This window comes from Sander vitreus, chromosome 20, assembly GCF_031162955.1.
Source record: "Sander vitreus isolate 19-12246 chromosome 20, sanVit1, whole genome shotgun sequence".
Taxonomy (NCBI): domain Eukaryota; kingdom Metazoa; phylum Chordata; class Actinopteri; order Perciformes; family Percidae; genus Sander; species Sander vitreus.
This window is the reverse complement of record NC_135874.1, coordinates 10,703,804-10,723,067: the sequence shown is the minus strand read 5'-3', so window position 1 is coordinate 10,723,067 and position 19,264 is coordinate 10,703,804. Positions and strand designations below refer to the sequence as shown.

The 19,264-nt window shown below is 35.5% G+C and overlaps 1 protein-coding gene across 1 annotated transcript; it reads right to left on the bottom strand.

The window, feature by feature from the left end:
• Positions 1 to 15,858: 15,858 nt before the first annotated feature.
• fabp7a (fatty acid binding protein 7, brain, a) lies at positions 15,859 to 17,550 on the bottom strand. The gene is made up of 4 exons (XM_078278152.1): positions 17,384 to 17,550; positions 17,020 to 17,192; positions 16,836 to 16,937; positions 15,859 to 16,141 (listed from the first exon to the last, which is right to left on the bottom strand). The coding sequence occupies exons 1-4, from the start codon at positions 17,454 to 17,456 to the stop codon at positions 16,091 to 16,093; spliced, it is 399 nt and encodes a 132-aa protein (XP_078134278.1). The 5' UTR covers positions 17,457 to 17,550; the 3' UTR covers positions 15,859 to 16,090.
• Between the last annotated feature and the right edge of the window lie 1,714 nt (positions 17,551 to 19,264).

Genomic DNA, 19,264 nt, shown 5'->3' with positions numbered 1-19,264 from the left:
TTTTGTTTTAGAAGCTGAACTTCTCAAGGGGAAGAAGGCTGAGCCAGGTTTGTTTTTCTTCTGTATCTTAATTTATTTCATGTATTTGTTTCTCTTTTAATTTAAATCTCATTGTATTTTTTTAACTGTAGTTTACTTTGGGGTTTCTCACTTAACCGTATATATTAGAATTAATAGGGCCGTGTATTTTCTCTAGTACCTGTTATCAAAGTAAAACCTAGAGCTGCTGAAAAGAAGAAAGGTACAGTATGCGGCAGAAGTGTGTTTCTGTAGTGCTTTAGTAGCTATTACCTTAACATGTGGCTGCTGAATAAATGCTCAAAACAGTATTGTTCAGAACATTATCTTAAGAATAATTTCAAGGACATGATGATTTTGGCGATGCATGTTTTTCCAACTGCTTTATTTTTTGGATTGGGAATAAAATAATGTCATGAAGATAGAAAATCAATCTGACATATTCAATTTGACCATTTTTTAACAGTGTGTTGTCCTTGTTTCATAGAAGTAGAATTAATATACAGTACCATTACATGTTTAATGTAAATAACTGTAAGATGAGCTAATGAATTATACTTTTGAATATTCCCCAATAATAGAGGTTCCTGAAGTCCCTAAAGCCAAACCAGAAGCTGCAAAGAAAGGTAAGAGCATGCTTTTATTATTATTTTGTCAATTGTTAATTCATTTGTAAAAGTAAATTAAATCTGATGTTATTTAGCTGTTTCGATGCTCAGTAACCTAAAAACGTATCAAGAATTAAACTCTAGTTAGATGCACATGCATATTTTCAACTTTCAACACATAACAAGTTACATATTAAAAGAAAGTGTCACATAATACAAACTGATCTTTATACAAACCTAAAACTTAAGGGCTTTTTGATATCATTTTCCATCAGTGGCAGCTCCAAAGGAGCCCAAGAAGGAACTAAAGGAGCAACTCAAAGCTAAACCTGTAAAACCAGGTAATACAAAGCCATCCATAGAGCCATACAGGGAGAATGGCTAAAAAATACTGTTATGATACATATACAGTTTTTTTGACAATACAATATTTGTAAAAGCATAAGAAGTGCTTACTCATAGAAGATCACAAAGACAGGCCCGACCGGAGCCTAAAGAAGGCTAAATAGATTGATATGTTTCTTTTGTTCAATGTAGGGTTTTATTCTTTCCTCTGTTTAATTATGTGAAAGTGTTCATTCAACTTTGCCTTTTTATTTCAGACGCTGGACCCAAAAAGGCTGTAAGGAGGATTAAAGTAGTCAAGAAGGAGGTTGCGTCTGTTCTGAAGGAACATCTTAATGTGACAAAAGCAGGTGAGATAATACAGCATGTAGAAAAACAGACCACAGTGACATTTTATCCTTGTGGTTAGTATTTGATGAATTTTGCAGTGGCACAGCTTACACCCAGTTATTTAAATAGAACGAAAGAAATTAAAAACAGAGACTGCCGAAAATTACATTATTGGTCACTTGATGAAATAGCTTAAAACAACCTATGTTTACATGTCTCTATTAGTTTTCAACAAAAATCAAATTGCAATCACAATATATTAACAGTATTTAATATGTTTCAGCTACTTGGCAAAAACCAGCAATACAATGCTGTGTAAAAAAAGTGAAATAGAAATTGAACATGTTGCATAATCTTTCTGCTGTTCATTTCAGCTGATGAACCCAAGAAAGCAGTAAAGGTGGAGAAAGCTGCGAAAAAGCAGATAGTTCCTCTCCTGAAAAAGGAGCACATGAATGTTATAAAAACAGGTAAGTAACCGGCCACACTCTATATCACCATCATGTGAACTTTAAGCTCCATTGTGTAAGATCATAATCAAAACAACTTGAAATAGTATCAATCCGACATTGGTGACAGATTGAATTCCACCAACCATTATATGTTTATTGTGAACCTAAAATAGGATTGTATTTGTTAATATTCTCCAATAATAGAAGTTCCTGAAGTTTCTAAGGTGAAAGCCAAAACAGAACATGCAAAGAAAGGTATGAGCATGCTTTTAATCCTTTGTGTCCATTGTCAATTACCGTAATTTGTAAAAGTAATCAGAATCATAATCAGAATCAGAATCAGCTTTATTGGCCAGGTTTGCGTAGACAAACAAGGAATTTGACTCCGGTAATCTTTGCTCTCAAAGTACAACACTTAACATATTAAGAATAAAAACAGAGATGACGGTAAGAATATAAAAAATAGTGTACAGTATAACAATACAATAATTTACAATTTTACAAAAAATATACAAAAGAGACGGAAGGAATAGTGCAATATTGGTCAATAGACTGAGATTTTAGGATTTAAATATGAGTACAGTGCAAGGCAGATCAGTGCAATGGTAATATATTAATATGAATCTAATGGGTTTTTTTGCTGTTTAGATGTTAGATCTCTCATTTAAAGGTGCTGTTGGTAGGATTGCGAAGATCCAGGACTTAGCCAAAACACCCCACAAGGGAGAATGAATGTGTGTGCATGAGCAATGATTGACACGCAGTTAGACACCCCCCCTGGCCCTAATTGGTGCATCTGAACAGGAAGCTGTGGATTTTTGCAAATCTCACTACAGGCTGTAGGTGGTGCCAGAGGAGCCAGATTTTTTTTAAATTACCTGCTTCATGTAGTTCTACTGGAACATAGGGTCAGTTTCAGCAAATATGACAGAAAGTAAGTCTTACCTACTGCATCTTTAATCTGACCACTCAAGAATGAATGTTTGCTGACACATAAGCATGTTATAACACCACATAATTATCATATAACTATCTATCTATATATATATATATATATATAAAATATCATGATTTTCCATCAGTGGCAGTTCACAAGGAGCCCAAGAAGGAACAAAAGGAAAAGATCGAAGCTAAACCCACCAAACCAGGTAATGCAAAGTCGCGTTGATGCCAAAGTCTGGAATCTAAAAAATAAATAAAGCTGAACCACTGGAAATCCTTGCATCAACAACTTTATATTATCCATCCCATTTATATCAATGAGGGTAGGCTAAATAACAGAATTTGGCGAAATGTGATTGTTGTCTTTTCATGCACCGATTGCAGGGAATTTAAATCAGCAATATACCAAAATGACCAGATTATCAGTTTAAAATGCAGATGTTTTTGATGTAAATTTGAAAACTAACGAATCAAAAGGCAGAGCTCCACTAACTGTGTGCACTCTTTTGTGACACAGAAGTTCCAAAGGAAAAGACCAAAGCGGCTCCTGCTAAGAAAGGTAACACACATTATAAGTTTATGAGTTACTAATAATGTTTTCATCACCAAAAAGCAACATGATCATTTCACAATAAAAATAAAACTATCCTGCTGTAAGAAACATTGTGCCATTGACACACAGAAGCTGTTGTTCCAAAAGAAAAGGTCAAACCAGTCATCTTGAAAAAAGGTATGATAGGAGCATGTTATATTATTATAGAAAAAATAATAATAAACTAATGTGGACCTGCAATTACTGTATTTGATTGTATTCCCAAATTTCTGCTGACAGAACAAGAGGCCACTCCCAAAAATGTCTCTCTGGTTAAACAGCGAGTCAAAATAGTGCCTATGAAAAAAGGTACATTATTTTGGTTTGTGTTTTATTGGTTTCAGATTCTTGCATGTTTTAGTGAATTGAGTCAGTGATCCTAAGCATACACCCATTGTTTTTGTTTTCAGAAGTCAAGGCACCCAAAGAGAAAGTAAAGGCGGTCTCTGCAAAGACAGGTATGGCACATTTTAAATATAAATATAAAACATATAAATATAAGGTCAAAATATTCATGACCCCAAGGGGATTTGGTTTTGCATAACGAACTAGGTCATTTGTAATGTAATGTAATATGTTTCCTTTAGCATCTGAGGATTCAAAACAGAAGCTTAAACTAGCTCTAACAAAGAGAGGTGAGACATACTTTTGTATTTAGCTTTATCGTTCCAATGTGTCATCTTATTTTCTGGAATGACAAATCTGAAATCTCTTTACACAGAACCTGCTCCACTCAAGACAAAACCAGCCCCTTTTGTCAAAGGTAAGGACACTAAACAACATTTATTTGTCCACGTTTAAATTTAAAGCAATTGATTTTCTCACTCATTAATTCTTTCCTACAGAAGCAGAAGTACCACAAAAAAATGTCTCAATAACAAAGGAGAAGGTGAAGGTTGTGCCACTGAAGAAAGGTACATCTTTTTATTTACACTAGCTTTAATATTTTTTCGTGTGCTCACCACTACAGTATGCCTTTTAAGTGCTAACTGCTTGACATCCATTTCTGAGTTTTGAATTTTAGAAATAACAAAACCATCTATTTTTTTATTCAACTGTATGTATTAGCACACTAATACTATAGGCTTATTTGATCTTTCATAGTGCCTGTAACTCCAAAAGAGAAAGTGGAGCCAGCACCAACACAAATAGTTGGAGCAGTGATTAAACTAGTTTTACCCACCAAATATCATCCATATTCATATCATACCTAATATACTGTACATGATATTTAAATATTTTGTTTTATTTTGACAGTGTACTTCAAACAGTGCTTATCAGTGTGTAGAGAAACTGCAGTTGTAAATGAGCTATATTAACATGGACACAAAGTGCTGTAAACAGCAAAAAGTATTTTTGTGATTATTGTTTGTTTTAGGAGCTGAGGTTCTCAAGGAAAAGAAGGCCAAGCCAGTCACTTCCTCAAAAGGTTTGTATTGTGTTTTCTTCATTGATTCTTTTATTTTTAATAAGGTTGCAAATTTGCAATAGTTTCTTTTTGGTTTCTTACTTAACGGTATACATTAGAATTAATGTGGCCGTGTATTTTCTCTAGCATCTGTTATCAAAGCAAAACCTAGATCTGCTGAAAAGAAGAAAGGTATGAGTAGCTATTAACATGTGGCTGCTAAGAAATGCTCATACAGACTTCACGTTTTGCCACATGATAATGGCACAGCTTAAAACAGCAATGTTGAAAATATCATCATGAATTACATTTCAAAGATGTTGAGGAAACTACCCCAAATTTGTTGTTACATAGTGTTGTCATGTTCATGTTTAAACTTGACTTGAAAATGGATATGACTTACAGATGACAAATCTGTTTTAATGAATTGGGATTAAAAAAAGACTTAGAGCCGAAGAACTTGAAATTTTGGAGATGCATGTTTTTCACACAGCAGAGATGGCATGCTTTATCTAAGCTGCTTTGCGTAGGTGTGAAAAGTGGCTTGAAAAAGGCGTGTAGCATTTCAGATAGTTATTGTGACATTTCCCCTTGTTTATTTTAATGCAGAAGCTGTTGTGAAAGAAAAGGCAAAAGTCTCAAAGAAATGTGCTGATTAGTTGTACTTTCTGTCTAATAGAATAGAGTGTGGGTGCATTGTCCACAATTTCAAGAACAATGATATAGTTTCAGTACATCATCTGTCACTCATCAAACCGCAAGAATCATCACGCCACTTGTTTTTTCTTCTTTCTCTGTAGAACCTGAGGCCAAGCCGGTTCTTGCCAAAAAAGGTAATGCCGATACAATCCATATTTAATTGGCAAATGTTAACTATTCTTAACACAAATCTTCTTTTTTACACTCAGCACCTGAGGTTGCAAAGGAGAAGCCTAAGTCAGCTCATGAGATGAAAGGTAAATATTTGATTAAAGCAACAACAAAGTAAACTAAAACAACAATAAAAATAAAATCATAATCTAATTATTTTTTCTTCATTTGAATTAGCTCCTTCTAAAACAGAGGCTGAAACAAAGAAGGAAAAGGTCAAATCCCTTCTAAAGACAAAAGGTAGCCGGCCACTGCCATCTGCCTGCAGATCATCTAGTTTTATATAATCAGAAGTTAATTATCATAGTGTTACTTCAGCAACTATAACCAAACTAGATAACAAAGGTACTAACTGAGTAATGTAATCTGAGTGACATTACATTACTTACATTCTTATTTACTCAGAGCCCAAAGTGCCAGAGGACAAAGTCAAACCAGCTCGTGAAAAAGGTACAAAAACAAAATACTTCTCACATTGTCATGTTTGGTGGCAAATACATAAACTGAATAGAAAACAAATCAGCTCTTTGTGTCAGTTTGGCAACTTCCTTTAATGTGCTGTAATTATTTACTAAGCATTGTCACAAATAAACATTTATTAACATGAACATTTTCTCCCAGCATTGTTGAGGAAAAAGGCCAAACCAGTTCATGTAAAGAAAGGTACAGTTAGTGGTGCTTCAGTGGGAGTAATCCATATAACCAGTGTGTGATTCTGCTTAAAGTGATCAAGTCACAAAATACAGGTCATTGTATTCTGTAAAAAGCTCTGATTGGGATGCTCAGAAGAGAAACAAGCATTTTGCCTGTGAGATCAACAGTACATTTAGGGAGTGATTTCTCTGCTGCAGCTCCATAGGCAAACAGCGGTTTCTATACAGTGATCCTGAGAAACACTGTATGCTTCTTTAGACAGGTGTAGTTGGTAGATCTGCAAAGCACTGTACACAGATGTTGTTAGGCTTTTATAGCTCACCTCTTACTTTCTAAAAGATAGACAATAAAGAGCTGAGATGCCAAAGCAAAGGCTATCCACCAAGCATTAACAATGTGTTGTAAATGTTGAAATGTGTGGAACCTATCTGGATGCTTCATGCCCTTTGCTCTAGAGTAGAAGATTCCACTTAAAAAAAATAGAAAAAGAGAATATGAAACAGGCATTGCACAGAGTCCGAAGCATCAAAAGTGGACAAACCAACACCAGTTAAGTGGTTTTCCAGAGCACACTTCAGATCATTGTTTTTGCAGATAAGCCCCCAAAAAAGGTCCAAATTAATATTTCTCTGCTCGACAGCGAAGAAGTGTCTAACACTAATTACAGCTTTTTAGATGTAGATTGCTTATGCTCTGCAAGCTGCTTTAAGCTTTTAAAAATTGAATGTTGTTATGGTGAGGCTGTAGCTCCAACTGCAATATGCATTGTCGGAAAATTAGCTAATTGTTGCTTGCGCTCTCAAGTTCTATGTCCCGATTGGCAGAGTCCGACCTTAGTTTTACTTTTGCAGAAATGGAGACTCCTAAAGAAAAGGACAAACTTGCTGCAGTGAAAAAAGGTACAGTGTTTGTACACATACTCTGACCTCTGGTTGATCCCCAGTCCAGGCTGGGCTCATCTGTGTGGGGTTTGCATGTTCTTCCAGACTTTCTTTAATATACTATATGTTGACTTTTTAATGATTGTTTTCAACATGCTATACTATGACTTTTTTTTATCACTTTTTTCAACTTAAAATTCTGACTGTTTTAGACATTTTTTGTTTGTTTGGGTGGTGGCTCTGTGGTTAACACTGCTACCAGTAAGTAGGCCCTGCAGACTCTGATCCCTGGTTTAATCCCCAGTCTGGGCTGGGCTTTTGTGTGTGGAGTTTGCATGTTCTTCCAGACTTTCTTTGACATGATATACATTTTCGACATAGTACACTATGACTTTTTTTTTATCACTTTTTTGCATGCTGGCACATGAGGTGAAAGCTGTTTTTAAGAACACAATGGTCGTGGGTTCAATCCTCACAAGTTGGATGAATTTTATGGTCTAGCAGTGAACACGATGATGTCAAATACACCAGGAGAACTCACTTAAGAGTAGAGCAGTTGGGGTATAGGGTAGCTCATGGCACATAATGAAAAAGCTGATTCAGGGTTCCTTACTAGGGGAGAGAGGGTATTTAGACTTTTTTTGACATGCTTTACTATGACTTTGTTGGTGTGCTATACTATGACTTTTTATCACTGTTCTTGTACATACTATATTATGACTTTTTCGAGATACTATACTATGACTTTTTGATCACTTTTTTGACATGACTACTATGCTATACTATGACATTTTGTGGTCGTGGGTTCAAACCTCACAAGGCGCAATGAATTTTTGTCTAGCAGTGAACATGAAGATGTCAAATACACCAGGAGAACTGACTTAAGAGTAGAGCAGTTTGGGTAGAAGGTAGTTCATGGCACATAAGGAGAAAGCTGTTTTTATGTGGTCATGGGTTCAAAACTCACAAAGCATGATGAATTTTAAGGTCTAACAGTGAACATGAAGATGTCAAATATGCCAGGAGAACAGTACCAAGGGTAGAGAAGTTGGGGTGGAGGGTAGTTAGTGGCACATAAGGCGAAAGCTCGTTTTAAGAACACAAATTAACTATTTTGACATTTTTTCGACATGCTATACTATGACTTTTTTATCACTGTTTTTGACATGCTATGCTATGACTTTTTCTATACTATACTATAACTTTTTGACATTCTATGCTATACTTTTTTCGACATACTATACTATGACTTTTTCAACATGCTATACTATGACTTTTTATCACTTTTTTTCGACATACTATACTATGACTTTTTTCGACATGCTATACTATGACTCTTTTATCACTTCTTTTTAACATGTTTTACTATGACTTTTTTCGACATGCTATACTATGACTCTTTTATCACTTTTTTTGGACATACTATACTATGACTTTTTTTCTATATGCTATACTATGACTTTTTCATCACTTTTTTTCGACATAATATACTATGACTTTTTTATCACTTTTTTTGACATGCTATTCTATGACTTTTTCGACATACTATACTAGAACTTTTTGACATTCTATGCTATACGTTTTTTTCGACATACTATACAATGACTGCTTCGACATGCTATACTGTGACTTTTTTTATCACTTTTTCCGACATGCTTTACTATGACTTTTTTCAACATGCTATACTATGACATTTTTATTATGTTTTGTCGACATGCTATACTATGGCTTTTTTATAAAAAATGTTGACATGCTTTACTATGACTTTTTCGACATACTATACTGTGACTTTTTCAACATGCTATTCTATGACTTTTTTCAACATACTATACCATCTCTTTTTTGACATGCTATACTATGACTTTTTCGATATGCTATACTATGACTTTTCATGACTTTTTTCGACATACTATGACTTTTTTCCTGACTTTTTCGACATGCTATACTATGATGTTTTTCATCATGCTGTACTATGATTTTTTTATCACTATTATTCGAAATGCTATACTATGACTTTTTTTACATTCTATACTATGACTTTTTTGACATGCTATACTATGACTTTTTTGACATGCTATACTATCACTTTTTTCAACGTACTATACTATGACTTTTTTATCACTTTTTTCGAAATGCTATACTATCACTTTTTTCGACATACAATACTATGACTTTTTTGACATGCTATACTATGACTTTTTTCGACATACTATACTATGTGAACATAGTATAACAGTGAACATGAAGATGTCAAATATGCCAGGAGAACAGTACCAAGGGTAGAGAAGTTGGGGTGGAGGGTAGTTAGTGACACATAAGGGGAAAGCTGGTTTTAAGAACACAAATTAACTATTTTGACATTTTTTCAACACGCTATACTATGACTTTTTTATCACTGTTTTTGACATGCTATGCTATGACTTTTTCTATACTATACTATAACTTTTTGACATTCTATGCTATACTTTTTTCGACATACTATACTATGACTTTTTCAACATGCTATACTATGACTTTTTTATCACTTTTTTTGGACATACTATACTATGACTTTTTGGACATACTATACTGTGACTTTTTTATCACTTTTTTCGAAATGCTATACTATGACTTTTTCATCACTTTTTTTCGACATAGTGATCAATCAATCAATCAATGATCAATTTACCATGCAGAGATCTGAGGAGCCGTTAACCATAGTCCTCATAAATCAACCAGATTTTTAAATTTCAACACAAAGAAAGCAGAAGGAAACGGACATCGGTAAAAAGACATGCATCTGTCGGAATTTCCTGCAGCACCCAAACAATCTCGGAATTGGAATGTTGTGGAAAAGACTACATCACACCACACTTTTCCCCAGACAAAAAAGATTACAATTACAGACAGTAATATGAACACCTAGAAAATGCATTTCCTACAGAAACTGTGTGTTAATGCTGAAAAGCTAAATTGCTGAAGCTAATATGCTGGCTTAAATGCGTAAGAAGAAAGCAAAGTAGTGAGAATAGTTGGAAAAGTGGTTTTAATTAGTACAAATTTTATTGAAATGTAAAATAGCACCAATAATATATGAAACAACAGTAGAATATTTTATGGTTTTCTGAAAAGCTCCCTGTATTTTTAACAAAGAGGGCCAAATCTTTGACAAGGGCTGTCAATGGAGGAATGCTGAATCCACATTCACACAATAACACATTACAATTGATTCATATTAATAATATATACAATATATCATGTGTATTTGTGTAACTATAATAACAACAATAATACATGTATTATTAATTATATATGTGTGTGTGTGTGTGTGTGTGTGTGTGTGTGTGTGTGTGTGTGTGTGTGTGTGCGTGTGCGTGTGTTTGTTTCCTGAGTGCGTTTCACCTGTACTTAGAGCTGTCTACTTGTGATCCGATCACTCAGGATCAAAACGGGGCCTCTTTCTCTCCATATCTATATATTTATATGTCCTTCACTGTCAATATATCTGTCTGCTGTAACAAAATAGTGGCACAGATAGGCAAAACATTTGAACCCCTATCATTTCTTACTCTTTATTTTGTATCCTTCATCGCTTTCCCACTTCTTAAGCTATTTATACTGCTTCAGCTGCAATCTTGATTCTTAAGAAACGTTGTGACCAGACAGTTTACAGTACACCTTCTACTGTAGACCTGAATTATTCATGGACAAAAATAACCTGGAAAAACCAGTTGAGAAGAAGGCAGCCAAAGAAGAGAAAGCTAGAGGTACAGTGTGCAATCAGCATTACACATTAATATCAAATCAGCAAAATCAGCTGAATGTCTATGTGAAATCTTTGACTAATAATAGTTATTAATCTTGCGTTGCTATTTACAGAGGACAGAGTTCTTAAAGAGATACAGGAGTCAGCAAAGAAAGGTATAATTGTTTGTTAAGCAGCTTAAATCTGAGTGTTCGAACTTTATTTACAGACAAATAAATGCTTTTTTTGTTGTAGGAAAACCTGCTGAGAAGAAAGTTGCCAAGGAGAAGAAAATAAAAGGTATTTTATAGCAAAGCTCCAATTCTGGGTAATATAACACTGTATTGTTTATGGTTAACATTGTGTTCTTATTTTGATAGCAGAGCCTTCTGTATCAGACAGCTTTCAAATGGAAGGTAAGTACAAATTCCCCTCTCAGAACCGAAATATCGCACAAGTGTGCAAATTGCATGCTCCGTCTTCTGTCTGGATGCCAGAGAGAGGCGAGGAGTGCACTGAACTGTACTGTTGTATATTGTACTGTCCTCCACAGAAGAGCTGCCCTACTTCCAGTGTTTCTTTGTGGACGAGGATGAGGCCCAGTTTCCTTTCTACGCCTTCTCACCGCTACAAATTTGAAGCTTCAGTCAGAATCCAGAGGTTTACAATTTAGTCAATTTTACTGATAATGACACGGTCACGTCACGCCCTGCACTGCTGAAACGCAGCATGCTGTCCACTGATGGTCTTCAAGAGAAAACCCTGGACAGCAGAGGATGAGGGGTGATTTTATGTGATGGACCGACTTTATTTTACTTCCAGATTTGGTTGAGCTCTCATACCAAATACATGCAGCTTGTGTCATTCCTTTCCATTTTTTTTAATATTATTTTATTGTTTTGAAAGGTTGATATAATCAAAATGAAGGAACAATATTGTATATTACCTCTGTGGATCATTCATTTGGATCCTCACAGCAACACATTTTTTAAGAAGGAACATAATGTTGTAAACGGACTACAAACATGGCCACAATTGCTGATTCAAGGCGGACAAGGGTTAAATTCTCACATTTACTTGAAAAGTGGTTTGTACAGTAATCGTACTTACATTTTTATGCACCATCATGTGTAATTTTACCTTTTCCTTCACTGCATTGTAGTTGGCAATTTTTCTAATGCTGAACTTCCTGCTATTAAAAGCCCTTGTGCGAACAATTGAGCATTTATAGTGTTTGTGCATAATTCCATTATTCTTGCTATTGTTTCAGTAATTTTAAGGAAACCTTGTTCCTCAGAAATATTCCTCTATCTAAAGAAAGGAACGTTTTTTTTTTTTTCTGTTTCTGTCTACTATGTCTGTTATGTGTAAAAAGGAATGACCATGCACTGTATATGAGAGCTCCCAATCAAACAGAACAGAAACACTACCTTTAAAGTCTTATTAAATGGCCGACATGTGCACCAGCTCCTCATTTTGACATTGGTGCTTAAAAAAGAAGAAGCATTGCCTGCACTGTCAGAATGAGGTTTGAGTTCATATTTACTTTTTCTACCATCAAGTATTAGATTTATTCTATAACTGGACGACATGTTGGAAAAGTTATTTTTCTAGCTGCTAACTCTGTTCCGATTCTTTTACTTAAGGCATTTGAATATGATGCTACTTGTTTTAGTCAATGAGAGGGCGAGTATAAGTCTTTTCTTGCACTGTTATCAAAGATGTTTTACAAGCTGGAACATTAAAAGTAGGGCACATGTTTTGTCAATCAAAAGGGATGTGGCTAACAGCGATTTCTTGATAGACCAAAAACACAACGTCACTAACTTTGGTCAGTGGCTGTTTGTCTGTGTGCATAACGTAGAAACATGATATATTATAGCAACCTTTTGAACAGGTTCTTAACATATATACCATGATATTAATGCGTCACCTCTTTTATTTTATAACATCTTATTAACTGTATATACAAAAAGTTACCGGATTCATACAGATTATAAATATCCTGTGCATGTGATGTACAGTGTGAGTTACATGATTTCAGATTGATTTTTAAGTCACGTATTTGAAATCTCTGAAGAATGATAGAAGATAATGACAAGTGAGCTGCACGAATCAGCTTGTCTAATTTGACAACCTGAATGTGGTTATTAACGTGATCATGTCGAAGTTATTTATCACATGGAAATGAAACATTTATATCTTTGGTCAGATCTGCACAGAGTTTGATTACACTCTAAATTGATGTAGATGGCGTCACACGTTTGGGCAGACGATTTCAGATGTGAACTTATGCAAACTTATTTCACAGCTTGTACCAGCTGTTGTTTACAAATGGCTCTTTACATTACGCTCCATATGCCGTGTAGAAGACAGTTAATTCAGCTTGCGGCATTACTCCCAAGTCTAATCAAAAGTAAATCCACTTATTTTTATATTAGAATAATAAAAACACTCTCTGTTACACTTTACTTGAAGGTATCTACATAAGAGTGACAAGACACTGTCATGAACATGTCAAACATTTATTTACGTTTATGATATAACTCTTCTTTTAGTAAGTGTCATTCGGTTTTTGTCATGACAAGTTATGGTTAGGGTTAGGGTTCATGTGTCATGACTGTGTCATGACTGTGTCATGTGTTCATGACAGTGTCATGTCACTCTTATGTAGATACCTTCAAGTAAAGTGTTACCAAACACTCTTTATTAGTCCGGTGCATAAGACCCTCCTCTGCAGCCCACAGTGAGCTCAGGCTCCAGTAACTCCTGGAGTTTTATAGGGTGATGCTCCACTGTGGCTGATGTTGTGTACAGTAGGTTTTGTTTTCCAAAATGACAGTGCACTGTCTTTGAATATTTATTTTGAGTTATTGGATTTTAGTAAAGATGTGGTTGCTAGTATAACACAAAATGTTTTGATTCATGGTGACAAAACATGAATATTTGTTTCAATTGTTATAACTGAATTGTATCTAAAGACTCCCTTTAACTAGGTAAACGTGCAATACATATTTTTTTTTTTGAATATCTCAGTGATCAACACACTGTATGTTTGTCTGTTAGTCCTTGAATGAAATGTGCATGATGTGTGTGTTTTATGCTCACAAATGTTTTTGTGATATTTTTTCCCAACTTCGAGAATGGCAACATTAAATACTTGAACTATGAATCATAACTGACATTTGTCTCTCAATGATGCTGCTAACATGTACATGTACCTAACCATTAATCTTTAAAATAATCTTATTGTATATAGTTCATAGTTAAATGGAAGAAAAATAAGTTGTATCCCCTATATCCCCCTATTCTCCCAGTGCAACCCCACCCACCTAAGAAATGGATTGACTAGCCACCAACCAAACTCTGTATAATATTTTGACTATTTAAAGATTTTGATTTTGATTTATACATTTAACTATTCAGGCCATTTTCTGTGAATTGTATCCCTCAAAATGTTAATTTAAAGCCATCTCTAATCTACTCTACCAGGAATGTAATTGTAGTGGAGAGTACAAAACCCATTTATTTGAATTTAACATTTAATTGTTTTGCCTTTAAACAGCCATATTTTAAGCTAATGTGCCTAAACATTTTCAGAGTCTGTCTTAAAACCCTAGCGTGTGTAATATGTGTGTTATCATAGAACATGTATTTATTTCAAGTACGTGGCATAAATCTATGCCACACACCACAGCATTCATAGCCTAAGCTAATTCGCCATGTCAGTCCCTAGATGGGCCTAAACTAAATAAAAACTTAACAAAAAATACATAAAAAACAGTACAAAACATAATCAATACTATAATAAAAAAAGACTTTCCTGTAATTTAACTTTTAAATGACATGAGGAGCAGTTTCCTCAATAGAAGCTACACCCCTGATGAATGTGTTTGAATGGGAAACAGTAAAAGTAAAACAAACTGTAGGGGCTATACAGTTGATGGTCAGCTCGTCACGCTATATGTCCCTAATGAGGCCAGAGAGGGGTTACTACTGGCCAGTTTACACCGCTGACAGTTTCCACACAAAGAGAAAACGCCCTCTGCTTTCCTGGGAAGCGTACTGAGAACAGAAGAAGCTACAATAAACGTTTAGCGCTCACTGTTTCTCCAACATGGAATGTGATAATTGCTCCTTTCTACCTTTTCAGTGTGATTGTGCTGCTGTTCATTTTTTTTCACATAAACTCGCCAGAACAACTTGTTACTGTTTTCACCCCTAAATACTTATGCAAATGATTTTGCCTGGTTTTGTGAGAATAGAGGCACTTTTTGGCATACTGTAACTGGAGCATAAAGACCGATTTTGATTGAAATTAATTCAGTGAGCAACAGCCAAATGAGTTCCACTCCAGTTACCGTGGAGTCTTTGTGTCACATGCTATTCAGAGGGGGCCAAAAACTTGGCAGTTTGTGCACTGAGACAAGAAGAATGGCCACTTGTAGTCACAGTGTTCAGTAGGCTAGACACAGCTCACAGGGCAGGACAGGGAGGCTTTAGCTTGGCTTCTTAAAATGTGAGAATGGGGGGATGAGGATATTGGATTGTAACAAACTGTCCATATCCGACTCAGTGTCCTTTCGTATCTTATCTAGCCTGCCTGCATTCAGTCACGGTTGGTCCAAACACCATCGAATGATGCCTCTACGTAATGACACCACAACTAAAACCGGATTATTGAGCGAGTGACATCAGCACCCCCACCGCCTCCCGCTCCTAATCATCTCTGACCATCTGGGGGTTACTAGAGGACATTACTTCCCATGAGTTCAATGCTCACACAGGCTGCTGCTGCACGGTCGGCTCTGGCCTGCACCGTCACCCTGCAGCTGTCACCTGGAACTGACCCATCACAGGGAAAGCACTGTTCCCACAACTTAAGTTGACATATTTGAAAAGAAATGTAGGACTGCATTCAAAGTAGCATTAAATAAACAATACCCTATATAAAAAAAGCTCTGCTAAGATAAAGTGGTACTGATGGAGCTCTTGTTTAAATACCAACTAAAGAATTGTGTCAGAGACATCAGGAAGGTTTTGTCAAGCAGTTTATTTTTTTCCCTTTTTCACATGTGATACACAGAATGAAATAGTTTTAGGCCCTTCACAGTCTGAACTTCTTACAAAAGATCTTACAAAAGATTTCCCAAAATATTTATCTCATGTGACAATTGCATATCACTGCATACTGTTACAAACATCCAAAAAATACAAACTTGATTGCAGTGCAGGGATGATTTGCACATTCAAGTGGATGGTAAAGTTAGGCTTTCTCATATGTGCGGACTGCCTCGACTCCCTCAAAAGTCAAAGTCTGTGAGGCAGAGAAGAAAGAAAGCAAAAGCAAGACAGACTGTATTACATGATGCCAGTTAACATTTAGCTGTGATTTTAATGCATGGTCTAGAAATCGTTTGGGTCATATGTCATCAGTAATTACACCATTGCAAAGGCGGGGCAAGTTTATTTGTACAGCACATTTAGACAACAGGGCAATTCAAAGTAGGGCTGCAGAATTAATCACAATTTTTATTGAAATCGCAATATGGACAAGTGCAATATCCAAATCACAGGGGGGCGCAATACTTGTTAAAGGCAAAATATGTGTCAAACCGTTCTGAATGAAGTATTGTGGTGCTGCAGAGATGTTGTATCCTACACATCCTATCCTACAGACTAAAGAAAACATCTTTGTTTGGTACAGATCCTCGCATAAATCACACTATAATCATTTCAATTTTTCAATTTGAATATTTTTCAATGAAAATGAGAATGATACACAAATGATCATTCCCTCCAATATCGTGAATCATATCGCAATCGCAATATCAGTCGAAAAAATCGCAAGACATTTTCCTCACATCGTGGAGCCCTAATGCAAAGTGCTTTACAAAGCACTTTACAATGCAAATGGAACCATAAACTGATAAATGTACCCACAATGACAAATACAAAAAGATGTCTCTTCCCTTGTCACTGTAGGGGTTGTAGGTGTTATTTAATCTTACCGCCACCAGCTTCCCATCCTTGATTTCTCTGACAAATTTGGTCTCCTTGCCGTCCCACTTCTGCACTTGCACAAGTTTATCTCCTTCCATGGTGAAGGTAGACTGCAAGCACAAGCGCATATAATTTAAGGTGAATCTACAGACAAGGCACAGTGATTATCAGCGAACGTTTTATTCATCTTACTTTGACATGCCGGTCATCAGCTGTGGTCTCATCAAACTCCTCTCCAAGTTTGGAAGAGATCTCAGTGTTTCTGAAGGTGCTCAGGGTTTTTATCACCACTTTGTCCCCATCCTGGCTGATCTCTACTGTCGGTTTGGTGACATTGCCCACTTGTCTTGTGGCAAAACCAACACCTGTTGAAAAAAAAAAAGTGTCTTTAGAAATGCAAAATGCTGGACACAAAGACAATGACAACTATTTATTTTACTTCTTTTCTGTAGGAAAGTGAAAGTCTATAAACAAAAATAAACAACATATATCCTATTAACACGTATGCACACACTACAATTTGCTCTTATTTCAAGGAGAAAATAAATGATCTTACCAAGTGCCTTCATGTATTCATCAAAGTTCTGACTGTCGACCAGTTTCCATGTAGCACAGAAAGCATCAACCATTTTTGCAGAAGTTATTGGTCCAGTTCAGTGTCAAACTGTCAAACAGTGTCTGTTCTTCGTGCAGTAAATCCTACAGAAGGTCTGCCTGCGAAATGAATACTGTGACAGAAGGCGGGGACTCGAGCATCAGCGGGAAAGCTGATTGGATTTTCCAGATGCTCCGTGGGCTGTGATTGGTCATCGCAAAATGTTCGGTGTTAATGGCAAAATGCACGGTGGTATGATCGGTTGACATGTTGTAACATGAATGGTAACTATTAACTGTACTGTACTGTCTCCCTGAGAAACATGCAACTATAGATAAAATGTATTTACTACAAATGCACTTCCTACACACCCTTTTCTATATATATATATATATATATATATATAAAATTTACATTTACATATTTATTATACAGGGATAAGTTAATGTTCTTTTTCTCTAACCATGCTAGCGGCTTTGTGAGGCTGTAGATAGGCTTTTTAAAATACATTTTAATGATATTTTGTTTTGGAAAAGGAAGAGCCAATATAATCTATTTGTTTTTAAACTTAAAATAGTATGATATTTATTAAATCTCCACTGCTATCGAACTACTGAGGATATGTAAGACTGAGGGTGCATGAAACAGACTGTATACATACAGTATATGGGCATTTACTCTCCTGGACTTTCTTGTATTAGAGCTGAACTTTTTTAAGATATTGGAGGTGATTGTTTTCTGTAGCGAGGTGGGCTACCATTAACCCTTTATTTCCCATCATACCACGCTATACTAGTTGCCACAATAACAAGAAAAACCTTTGGAAACGGTTTTATTCAAGATTCATTTTAAACAGATAAAGCTGCCTAGGTGTGCATATACAAATGTTCACATATGCTGGGTTTGTTTTGGAAAAGAATGTCACTTTGTCTTTTTTTATGTGATAAAACATTTACTGCACTCTGTACCAGACTTTTGTATTTTTATATAATTCATTAATTATTCCTATTTTTCACTTCTTTCTGCAGTTAAGGGAACCTCAGCATTGCCCAAGAGGTGAACTGGCACCTCCACAGCTACCAGTCCACACTCTTATGAGTTTAGAAAAGGTGTACACTCAGTTGCCAGTTTGAGATCCAGCTGGCATTCTAATACAATAGTCCTTCATGAAAAAAGTCATAGTATAGTATGTCATAAAAAGGTAATGAAAAATGTCATAGGATAGTATGTCATTAAGTCATAAAAAAAGTCATAGTATAGTACACCATAGTGTCATGAAGTCATAGCACAGTATTTCATAAAAAAGGTAATAAAAATGTCATAGTATAGTCTTCCAAAGTCATAAACCAGTCATAGTATAGGTCATTAAAAGTCATAGTATAGTATGTCATAAGAAATGTCATAAGTCATTAGTATGCCATGAAACGTCATAAAAAATTCATAGATAGTATCGTATGCCATAAATAGTGTCATAAAAAGTCATAGCATTTTATGTCATAAAAGTAATAAAAAATGTTATGTCATGTCATTAAAAAGGTTAAAAACATCATCATAGTATGTAATAAAAGAGTCACTTCTTACTGGCTCCCTGAAAGGTGTTATGAGTGCGATGGGCGTGACATACAGGTATACCATCCCCTAGAATACCATAGCCTTTATCTTTATAAGATGGATTCTTATGGAAAATTCTATAAAAAGGTCTTTATTTGGTGAGACATTTAAATCAAACCCCAAATATCAACCACATGGTGATGCTCAAGGAAAAGTCCAGGAATCATCAAATTCATTAGGATTTATGATATGGGAACTATGAATGTCTGTACAAAACAACATTGCCATTCA

Coding starts and splice junctions, on each gene's coding strand:
- fabp7a (XM_078278152.1), bottom strand. CDS start 17,456: ATGGTTGATGCTTTCTGTGCTACATGGAAACTGGTCGACAGTCAGAAC. Junction 16,938..17,019: donor CTGATGACCGGCATGTCAAA/GTAAGATGAATA, acceptor TTGTGCTTGCAG/TCTACCTTCACCATGGAAGG. Junction 16,142..16,835: donor AGGATGGGAAGCTGGTGGCG/GTAAGATTAAAT, acceptor TCTGCCTCACAG/ACTTTGACTTTTGAGGGAGT.